This window comes from Lampris incognitus, chromosome 2, assembly GCF_029633865.1.
Source record: "Lampris incognitus isolate fLamInc1 chromosome 2, fLamInc1.hap2, whole genome shotgun sequence".
Taxonomy (NCBI): domain Eukaryota; kingdom Metazoa; phylum Chordata; class Actinopteri; order Lampriformes; family Lampridae; genus Lampris; species Lampris incognitus.
In genome coordinates, this window is record NC_079212.1 from 5,688,327 (window position 1) to 5,700,243 (window position 11,917).

General features: G+C 48.2%; 1 protein-coding gene across 1 annotated transcript; it reads right to left on the bottom strand.

Moving 5' to 3' along the window:
* Nucleotides 1–7,732: 7,732 nt before the first annotated feature.
* LOC130107993 (protein SET-like) lies at nt 7,733–8,554 on the bottom strand. The gene has a single exon (XM_056274822.1). It carries the CDS (start codon nt 8,552–8,554, stop codon nt 7,733–7,735), a length of 822 nt encoding a protein of 273 aa, XP_056130797.1.
* Nucleotides 8,555–11,917: the final 3,363 nt, after the last annotated feature.

Below are 11,917 nucleotides of genomic sequence, written 5' to 3' on the forward strand. Positions count from 1 at the left end.
CACAGCTAGCTACACAGTTACACACACAGCTATACAGTTACACACACAGCTAGCTACACATTTACACACAGCTACACAGTTACACACACAGCTATACAGTTACACACACAGCTAGCTGCACAGTTACACACACAGCTATACAGTTACACACACAGCTATACAGTTGCGCACACAGCTAGCTACACAATTACACACACAGCTATACAGTTACACACACAGCTAGCTATACAGCTCCTCCCCAGGTATATTCTAAACACTGCAGAGCCTAAAAATGAACCGGTTATTGGAAGTAGGTACCTATTTCTGCTAAAATCGTCTGCAAGGTCATATTTCAAAGGTCACGTGATGTCGTTGATGAGACCGTCAGTGTGTTGACATCATGAAGGTGACATGACAGGAAGGAATGCTAGACAGCAGATTTTGCAGGATGCTTGGCACATAGTTCGAGTTTTGCTCCCTTTCCATCTTTCTTTCTTGATGATCCTGTAAATACTGCATGCTGTGTGCACACAGAAAATCTGAAATACAACAGGCACCCCACATAGCAAAACTGCTGTGGCCCAGACCCGTCCCACACCAGCAGGTTCATCCAGCCCACATACCACATGGAATGATGGCACTTGGGCGGTCCGCTCCTGTTTACCAGATCTGGGCCAGAACAAAGCCATAGCAATGCCGCATGTGCCACCTATTTGCCAAAGGTGGCCCATATTTGTGTTGTGATATTTGGGCCATATTCACCATTTACCACACGGGCCACTTCAGGGTCACATCCAGATTACATGTTGCCCAGAGCACCGCAGCTTTGCCAAAAAAGGCCCACATTTGATTTGGCATATTTGGGCCATATTTGCTATTATACATGTGGGCCACTTCAGGCTCACGTCCATTTTGTCAGGGCCAGAAGAAGGCCATCAGTGCCGCATCGTTGCCTGAAGTGGCCCACATCCGGATGCTGTCTGGGACAGAATCAAACTTTACAGGGCTCTTGCAAGTAAGTAATACATTTCCTAGAACACCCTGCAGGCCTTGAAGTATTACAATGGACCTTCAGAATACTATGATCAGCTTCACCACACTGCACTTTGTAGTACAGCCTGGTGGTGTGAGCATGACTACGGAGTTCTGGTGCATCTCATGGACTTTGGCAGAATGTTCAGAGAGCGTTTTGCAATCTGCACACCGACGGCTAAGAATAGAACAAACACAGCATGGATGGACCCAGATGCAGACCGGTCCGTCCATGGTGTGTGGTCCTCATCTTGTCTGTACAGCTAAGCAGTTCCAGTACATGCCATTTCAGCTCCAGGTACACATGGCCATTTATCAGAGGCAGACTTTGTATTTTGACCTTCCTGTTAGACTCCAGGTAAGTGTGAGCGCTTCATGCGGCAAATGTCCACGCAACAAGTACGTGACCGCCCTCACCCCCCACCCCTTCTTTCTCCCCCCGTCTATCTGACTCACTTGCCAAAGCCCTCCTATTCTTAGTAAAGCATGAGGGCTGCTTGTGTCTAATTTTGTCCCAAGGTCCAGCCAAGTACGTTTAGATCACCAACATGGGAGTCTCCTATTCTACAGGTGCTACTGAGCCCCCCCCCCACACTTTTCTTTATACCACCCCAGAGAATATTTCAGGTCACTCTGTTCAAAGTTCATGGAAGAGGTCTTTAAATAGTGAAGGGGGGGGGGCATGCTAGCTAGCTCCTGCACGAAGCTTTAACAGGCTTCAGTTCACATGCTGCACGACGGCCAGGTTAGCTGTGAAGTTGGGGGGGGCATGCTAGCTAGCTCCTGCAGGAAGCTTTAACAGGCTTCAGTTCACTTGCTGCACCACAGGCGGGTTAGCTGTGAAGTTGGGGGGGGGCATGCTAGCTAGCTCCTGCAGGAAGCTTTAACAGGCTTCAGTTCACTTGCTGCACCACGGGTGGGTTAGCTGTGAAGTTGGGGGGGGCATGCTAGCTAGCTCCTGCAGGAAGCTTTAACAGGCTTCAGTTCACTTGCTGCACCACGGGTGGGTTAGCTGTGAAGTTGGGGGGGCATGCTAGCTAGCTCCTGCAGGAAGCTTTAACAGGCTTCAGTTCACATGCTGCACCACGGGCGGGTTAGCTGTGAAGTTGGGGGGGCATGCTAGCTAGCTCCTGCAGGAAGCTTTAAGAGGCTTCAGTTCACATGCTGCACCACGGGCGGGTTAGCTGTGAAGTTGGGGGGGGCATGCTAGCTAGCTCCTGCAGGAAGCTTTAACAGGCTTCAGTTCACTTGCTGCACCACAGGTGGGTTAGCTGTGAAGTTGGGGGGGGGCGTGCTAGCTAGCTCCTGCAGGAAGCTTTAACAGGCTTCAGTTCACATGCTGCACCACGGGCGGGTTAGCTGTGAAGTTGGGGGGGCATGCTAGCTAGCTCCTGCAGGAAGCTTTAAGAGGCTTCAGTTCACTTGCTGCACCACGGGCGGGTTAGCTGTGAAGTTGGGGGGGGGCATGCTAGCTAGCTCCTGCAGGAAGCTTTAACAGGCTTCAGTTCACTTGCTGCACCACAGGCGGGTTAGCTGTGAAGTTGGGGGGGGGGCATGCTAGCTAGCTCCTGCAGGAAGCTTTAACAGGCTTCAGTTCACTTGCTGCACCACGGGCGGGTTAGCTGTGAAGTTGGGGGGGGGCATGCTAGCTAGCTCCTGCAGGAAGCTTTAAGAGGCTTCAGTTCACATGCTGCACCACGGGCAGGTTAGCTGTGAAGTTGGGGGGGGGGGGCATGCTAGCTAGCTCCTGCAGGAAGCTTTAACAGACTTCAGTTCACATGCTGCACCACGGGCAGGTTAGCTGTGAAGTTGGGGGGGCATGCTAGCTAGCTCCTGCAGGAAGCTTTAAGAGGCTTCAGTTCACTTGCTGCACCACGGGCAGGTTAGCTGTGAAGTTTACCTCTGAATCCACCAACTGTCAGAAATCACAGGGGGTACCAAATACAACACTTCGTGGTGTTGACAGCAGGTTAAGACAGCTGATGATACACCACTGCAGTTCCTCAGCAGATTTTTTTTAATTATTTGTTTAAAAGACCTTATGTGCACAGATGCGGAAGCCAGAAAGAAAAGGAAAAAAAGACACTCAAATCTAACATGTCATTTTTTTCCTTTGGTCTAGTAAAAAAAAAAACCACAAAAAAGGGGATAGAAAACAGAAAGGGAAGCTGAGCAGGAAAATACAGCCAAACTCTAATGTGCTGCAGCGAATTTGGGGGGCAGCCCGGGAACTGCCACAGCCGGGGGCGACTACGTTAACCAGTCGACTAAAGGGTCCAACCCGTTAGCTAAGGGCTGGCGAATCTGTTTATCCGTGCACGTTACACTACCCCCCCCTCCCTCCTCCTCCTCCCCCTCCTACCTCGGGAACAGCGTATCAACTCCCTAACGCCGCTGGGCGCACGCGCTTCCGATGGCCGCTCCATCCCACTTCTGACGCCAATGCAGCGAGCTCGGGGGGGGGGGGGGCAGCCGGAAACCGCCGCAGCCGGGACGCGAACGCGGGTCTCCCGCACCACGGGAGACTACGCTAACCAGTCGACTAGCAGTGTTTCTCAACCGGGGGTCCGTGGTGTAATTGCAAGGGGTCCGTGAAAATAAAATATCTTTAAAAAAAAGATCCTATGACATTTATAGAAATAGGATTATTTTACTCAAATGTGACTGAGACCTTTATCTACCTAAACTATAAAGGGTAACAGGACTTTTTTCTCTAATTACATCTGTTTCACAAGTGTAATTTATTGTATTTTAATAAGAGATCTCGCTCCCGTTTGCATTGTTAAAAGTTACTGCATACAAATTCTGTTGTTACATATATCTGAAAGGTACTGAATACATATTCTGTTTTGTTACATATATCTGAAAGTTACTGAATACATATTCTGTGTTGTTACATATATCTGAAAGTTACTGAATACATATTCTGTTTTGTTACATATATCTGAAAGTTACTGAATACATATTCTGTTTTGTTACATATATCTGAAAGTTACTGAATACATATTCTGTTTTGTTACATATATCTGAAAGTTACTGCATAAGAATTCTGTTTTGTTACATATATCTGAAAGTTACTGCATAAGAATTCTGTTGTTACATATATCTGAAAGTTACTGAATACATATTCTGTGTTGTTACATATATCTGAAAGTTACTGCATAAGAATTCTGTTTTGTTACATATATCTGAAAGTTACTGAATACATATTCTGTGTCGTTACATATATCTGAAAGTTACTGCATAAGAATTCTGTTTTGTTACATATATCTGAAAGTTACTGCATACATATTCTGTTTTGTTACATATATCTGAAAGTTACTGAATACATATTCTGTGTTGTTACATATATCTGAAAGTTACTGAATACATATTCTGTTTTGTTACATATATCTGAAAGTTACTGAATACATATTCTGTGTTGTTACATATATCTGAAAGTTACTGCATAAGAATTCTGTTTTGTTACATATATCTGAAAGTTACTGAATACATATTCTGTTTTGTTACATATATCTGAAAGTTACTGAATACATATTCTGTTTTGTTACATATATCTGAAAGTTACTGAATACATATTCTGTGTTGTTACATATATCTGAAAGTTACTGAATACATATTCTGTTTTGTTACATATATCTGAAAGTTACTGAATACATATTCTGTTTTGTTACATATATCTGAAAGTTACTGAATACATATTCTGTTTTGTTAAGTATATCTAAGTTACAACTGAAAGCTCTTATTTTTGCCCCAAAGAGTGAATAAATGCTATAATGCAATTTAAAATGCAGTTTCTACTGTTTCTATCAAATTGCAACCCCCCTCCCCCAAGATCAGGTGGAGGGGTCCTCAGGGTAGATCAAAAATACGCAGGGGGTCCAGGACCCCAAAAAGGTTGAGAACCACTGGACTAAAGGGTCCGACCCGTTAGCCCGGGGCTAGCGAGTCTATTTATCCGTGCACGTTACTATATATTGTAGCGTATTCGAGAGGCAACCACAGGAGCCGCCGCGGCCGGGACGCGAACCCGTATCGCCCGAACCGCGGGAGACATCGCTAACCGCTCGACTAAAGGGTCAGACCCGTCAGCCGGCGGCCAGCGTGTCTACCTATCCATGCACGTTACAATACATTGTTTGTTTTCCTTTTCTATTTTCATTGACTAACCATAGCTCTCCCCCCAGACTTGCTTTTTGGTGCCTATTGTTATTTTTATTATTATTATTATTATTATTATTATTAGTCTTCCGACGTCTTTGGCCGTACAGACCAAACCGTTGGTAAATTTTTCTAAAACTTTCCAGGCTCGTTTTGATGCCAAACGGAGAGTCAATAAATTTGGGGTGGGTCAAACCAGGCTTTTAGCGCCACCATGAGGTCAAAGTCGCACTTTCGCACTATTTCCTATACCGTAGATCCTCTTGGCCTTCGATGTCGCCAGAGGCAATGTTCTTTACCGCCCGACGAGACTTCCCGCCATTTTGAATTCCCTGAAAAACCTTCTTTTTCTATCTCCTCCTCCACCATCTGACCTATCTGAACCAAATATGCCGTGTTCTACTCAAAGGACGCTCATTATCAAAAAATATCAAGAGACTTCCGAAGTGTCAAACATTATAAGTGCCACATGCACAAACGTGTTTTTGGTTCCTTCTAAACAAGAAGTTGGCATATCTTCTAAACCAGGGGTGGGTGGGCAGTCTTATCCAGAAAGGGGCAGTGTGGGTTTTTGTTCCAACCAAGCAGTTACACACCTGTGTGTCTCCTAATTAAGTTCCTCAGCAAAGACTCTGCTGGTTGATTAGTGGGGTAAAGTGTGTAACTGCTTGGCCGGAACTAACCCCCCCCCCCCACCGGCCCTTTCTGGATAAGACTGCCCACCCCTGTTCTAAACCTTTGGTCCAATTGTCACCAAACTTGGTGTGCAAGTTCAACACCAGGCCACGTCCACCTGCACCTAAAGGGGGCGCTATACTAGGACACATTGAAATCCCTTCCCCTTGACCGTGAGTCCCATTTGAACGCAACAAACTCTGTGACACTCGTGGCTCAACTAAGGTGAAGTTGATGGTCAAAACGAGACGGCCACCGCAGATCAGCGATGGTCCAATCAGCTTTCAGAAGCCCTGAAGTGGGGTTAAATTAGGTCGGTCGGAGTGAAACTTACCTCCTCCAGGTACTGGGGTGCACACTGCCGATGTCCGTTTTTATTCCCATCAGCCATCGGGGGCACTACAGTAATCAAATGAATTGTTACCTATAGCTGGGTATGCCCCCCCCCCTCCCTCCCCAGTTGGACCAAAAGTTATCAAAGCTACAGCAGGGGTGGGCAGTCTTATCCAGAAATGACCAGCGTGGGTGACGGTTTTTGTCCCAACCAAGCAGTTCCACACCTGATCCCACTAATCAGCCAGTAGAGACTCTGCTGAGGAACTTAATTAGGAGACACACAGGTGTGTAACTGCTTGGCCGGAACAAAAACCTTCACCCCCACCGGCACTTTCTGGATAAGACGTCCCACCCCCTGCCTTATGACGTTTCCATCAATGGTGTCAGCCATATTGGATGTCCGCCATATTGGATATAGTGGGGAACGCCACATACATGGCTGCTATGTTAAGTTTGCCGAGGCGAATTAAATAAACAGTTTACAACATTAAGAATTCACATTATATCAATAATACACAGACCGCCCGCTCGTCCCCACTATTCGCGAAATAACGTCATCCACGTGCTGACGGCTGCCATTAACCACCGTAATAAAACACGTGTTTGTTTCCACCGGAAAACTATAGCCGGACAACGTAAACCGGGAACCAGGAAGTCGACGCCCGTTATATTGATACGTTCTTTTCGTATATAGTCACGAACCGTATTTGATTAAATTCGTATGTATTTAACGAAAACGTGTGAGACTCGGTTGGGTGGCCGTCACTCCCCGGTCCGTTACGGAAACCCGATTTGTTCAACGCATGCGCGAAAATGCGTCGACTTCCTGTCGGCAAAATGGCTACTTTTCTTTTCTTTTTTACGCACAGTTAAGTTTTATTGTAACAAAGCAAGTAGTCGCCTCACATTTAAAACAGTCCCCCCCCCCCCGGCAGACTTAACAGGCAATCCTTCCCATGAAGCAGCGGGGGCCAACGTTTACAAGCTCCTTTTTTCTCCTCATTTTGTTCTCTTTATTAAAAATGTCATTTCAAGTCGCATGGATATTTGTAAAACAATACAGTAAAAAAAACCAAACAAAACAATCCACAGAAATGGTGTCAAAATAACCTCTCTCCAATAACGCGAGCACCCCCCCCCCCACAGGTGACAGACCACATAAGAGAGAAATAACACCCGGAATGGAAAAAACAAACACACACACACACACACACAACAGTTCTGCTATGGGTCACTACACAATGGTTTTCGTAAATTTACCACACAACCTTAAACAGGAGGAGGAAGTTGGTGTAAACTGTCTTTCAAATTCTACTCGGGATGCCCCGCTGATTCTATTGCTGAACACGTTTTCATTTTTGAGTCAGGGGACGATACTCACAATAGAGGGCAAAGGGCCAATGGCTTTAGATGAAGAACATAACATGGCACCAACAGGTGATGGGCTTCGGAATGGAGGACGAACACACAGACACTTTGCTCCGGATCATGGATGGAAAAACCAATCGGGGACAGAAGGTTGAGGGTTCTTGGTAGATAACCGTCGATTTTAGTCATCTTCTCCATCGTCGTCCTCTCCGTCCTCCTCCTCATCTTCTTCTCCGCCTTCCTCACCTTCTTCTCCACCTTCCTCACTTATGTCCTCCGGGCCTTCTTCGTCTTCACCATCCTCCTCGCCTTCGCCCTCTTCATCATCCGTGTCAGGAACCAAGAAGTAGGGCAGGGGGTTTGGCCAGATGTCATCCTTAATGGCTTCCGCCAGCTCATCAACCCCGGCATCAGCGCGGTCAGTGAACCAGGCGAAGAAGCTCTCCGGTTCTTCCTGTCGCCTCTTCCCCCCCACGTTGTTTCGCGTCTGGTCGGAGCGCTTGGTCAGATCCTTCCCCGGTTTCCATTTGACCTCCGTCGACTTTGAACATGGGTCTCCGCTCTCGCTCAGACGAAACTCCTTGGAAAGCACTTGGTTTTCGAAGTACGGGTTTTCGTCAAAATGAAAATCTATTCTGTCGCCTGACTCGACGTCTTCAAAGTCCGACACGTCCACTCGCCTCAGGTACTGAAGCGCCTCCTCGTCTTCCTCGCCCAGCCGGGCGGACACCTGTGGGTGGTTGACGAACGTGGCGACCCAGAAGTTGGGGATTTTGAGGATCAGTTTTGACCTCATCTCAAAGAACGGCCGACGAGGTTTACTGTACTTCTGCTCTACTTTTAAGATCTCCTCGGTGGCCTGCTCCCCCAGCCTATCCAGTTCCCGCTGAACTTCCTCGATGTGTTCGAGAACTTCCTTACGCCCTCTCTCGGCGGGGTCGTCCGCTCCGTCGGGGTTCGAGTTCAGCTCCTTTCTCCTCACTTTCGCCGCCGAGGCCGACATGTTTTCCTCGGGCTGGTGGGTCAGAGGCGTACGGGGGGGGAGTCCTCTGGTGCCGGGGTCCTGCGTGTTTCTCCTCGACTTCCCACGGAAGGCCCGGCGTGCAGGAGCCATGTCGAAGCAGTTCACGGCTCGGCATTGCGGCCAAGCAATTTACCCGTTCTTCATCTTCTTCTCTCGGTTTACTGGCGGATCGCAAACAACTTTACGGTGCATAGCGCCACCTACTGTACAAGAGTGTGTACCATCGTGTCATTTTACCCTATTGAATTCTACCCATCAACCTTGTGTCGCTTTAGACAGCAAATAACGCCTTCCTGGTGATTTGAATCCCCTCTCCCTCTCCTTCTGTTCCCACTGTCCCCATCAGATTCCACTCCCACTCCTTCTGTTCCCACTGTCCCCATCAGATTCCACTCCCACTCCTTCTGTTCCCACTGTCCCCATCAGATTCCACTCCCACTCCTTCTGTTCCCACTGTCCCCATCAGATTCCACTCCCACTCCCACTCCTTCTGTTCCCACTGTCCCCATCAGATTCCACTCCCACTCCTTCTCGGAGTTAATCCTGTAACCTTTCTCTCTCTCCACTTACAATGTGATATTACATGTTCGGCGTTTTCTTTAACTCCACAGTTCTCACACTTACCACTGTCCCTTTCCCCCCATTATAAACAAGGTGCCATTTAATCCTGTGTGATCCAAGCTTAGTCTTGTTACGATGATCTCCTCCCTTCTGTTCCTTCCTTTATAATTCTTTGTTATGGCAGATTTTTGTATTCTGTAACACCTCCTTCCTTTCTGGTCTTCCTCCCACCTTTTCTGCCATATCTCCATTCCTGTCCTCTTAATCACTGCTTTTCCTTCTCCTTTTCCAAGTGGACTGATGCTGTTATTTCCCTTTGCAAAGCCGTTTTTGCTAGTTTATCTGCACACTCGTTCCCTTTCCGTCCCTCATGTGCTGGTACCCGACAGAGCTGTACATCTATACCACCTCTGTGACGTCTTAGCAAATTATGGTACATTTCGATGATTAAATCTTCTCTTGACAGTTTTTGTTGACTGTATACTGTAACGTGCATGGGTAAGAAGACACGCTGGCCGCTGACTGGCGGGTCTGACCCTTTAGTCGAGCGGTTAGCGATGCCTCCTGCAGTGCAGGCGATACGGGTTCGCTTCCCGGCCGCGGCAGCTCCTGTGGTTGCGTTGTCCCCCGAATTCGCTACAATACTTTCCAAGACTGCTATTGAATCTGTACGTATCACCACCCTGTCAGGTCTGACCTCTTCACGGTCGATGCTAGATCCAACGGGGTGTGTGCACGGAAGTACACGTGATTGGTTGTTGGTTAGGGTTTAAACTCTTTTTGAATTGAGCGTCAACCCACTGTACGAACCAATTTACGGAACTGTCGGACACATTTAGCAGACGGATTTTCGCGCATGCGTTGAACAAATCGGGTCACCAAACGATTGTGTGCAAGGATCGATACTGGTTACGGTCGCTCCATCCCACTTCTGACACCAATGTAGCGAATTCGGGGGGCAACCACAGGAACTGCCGCGGCCGGGACGCGAACCCATATCGCCCGCACCGCGGGAGACATCGCTAACCGCTAGACTAAAGGGTCAGACCCGCCAGCCAGCGGCCAGCGTGTCTTCTTATCCATGCACGTTACAATACTAACTGGGGGGTCGGCCAGGTGCGGTGCAGTACATCCCGGATCGACCCGCACCGGGCGAGAAAACACCTCGGTTAAATTAGCTCCCCGTCGGGGAATCGAACCCCGGTCCACCGGGTGACAGGCGGGGATGTAACCGAGCTATTTTCTCGCCCGGTGCGGGATCCGATCCGGGGTGTACTGCGTCACAAGGCAACATCGCTAACCGCTCGGCTGAAGGGATTGACTCCTGGCGACCGGCCAGTGAGTCTTTTTGTAGGTTACAGAACGCTAGACCATAAACAATGCTGATAGGGACTCTGGGGAACTAGAGAACGCACAAACAAGTTCTGGGAGTGTATTTGAGTTTTACTGAGGGGTTGTGTGTTCGACAGATGTTTTATAGCCCCCATTCTTTCATTTCATTATGTATCGTAACGTGCATGGATAAGAAGACACGCTGGCCGCTGGCTGGCGGGTCTGACCTTTTAGTCTAGCGGTTAGCAGTGTCTCCTGCGGTGCAGGCGATACGGGTTCGCGTCCCGGCCGCGGCAGTCCCTGTGGATGCGTTTGCCCCCCCCCCCGAATTCGCTACAGTATTTTACTTCTAGCGTTTGACAGAGAATACCCGTCCTGGTACCACGTGATGCTCTTAGTAGATAAGAAACGAGACTTTGCTCAGTTTGTAACTCGCCAGCCGCGCGAGCTCTTCATTTCCGGTCACCCAAGCCTCCCTCTTCTTCTCTCTCGAGTTCCCAGGTGTACTATAGCACACGAACCACAGCGACACCTACGCGTCGATAATAGCTATAGCCGACATATCGTTACACACACGTAATGGAATAGTTTTGCCTCATGGGGGCGCTATAATTAAAAAAAAACATTCAAATGACCCCTGTGCCTCAATTCTTTCAACCAAACGTTGTTTGAGACTGTTTTGCCACGACAGAAATATTTGACTAGAATAAAAAGGTGTCTAGGGCTCAAGGTTGTCTATGACATATTCTGCTTGGCGACCGCATTTTGCTGCTTGCAGCTGTAGTTTTAGGATTTCTCCCCCCCCCCCCCGCCCACCACCACCACAAAAAGTGTTGCTTTACTTTCAGGGCTTCCATAGGTGGGAGATAAAGTAGGAGACCCCCTATTTTAATGCCTTACCACCCAGGGGTTAACATTTACTTAAGGTAAGGCTTAAGGTTAGGTTAAGATTAGTGTGAAGGTTAGGGCCGGGCCGGGCCGGGCCGGGCCGGGCCGGGTTGTGACAAAACAAGGTCAAATAGACACTCGGAATTGAAATAGCTGACACTGGAGGAGAACTGACCTCCAGAGATCCATGTCAGTGTGATGGCAGGGGACTGAGGTAGACATGGGGTCTTTTTTTAGCCGTGACACCAGTTGGCTACAGTGGTGGAACGAGCGGGTCAGTCTCGGACAAGGCTTAGGGCAGAGATAAAAAGGGAATGGTGGATGTGACTTTGGGCCCCTCAGACATTTCTTTTTGAAGGTTGGTTTTCCATTTCCCCTATTGTTCACAGTAGTCGAGTTTGTATTGTGCAGCACAACTTGCACAGTGGGAACTGGGTCTGAGATGTCTCGTAACTGAAGAGTAGGCGAGAAGGGGAAGGAATAATGCGTGTTTACTTCCTCCTACTCCTTTTCCAACATGGGGCAAATAATCGGATGTAAACTGAGATTTGTTCGCCGAGT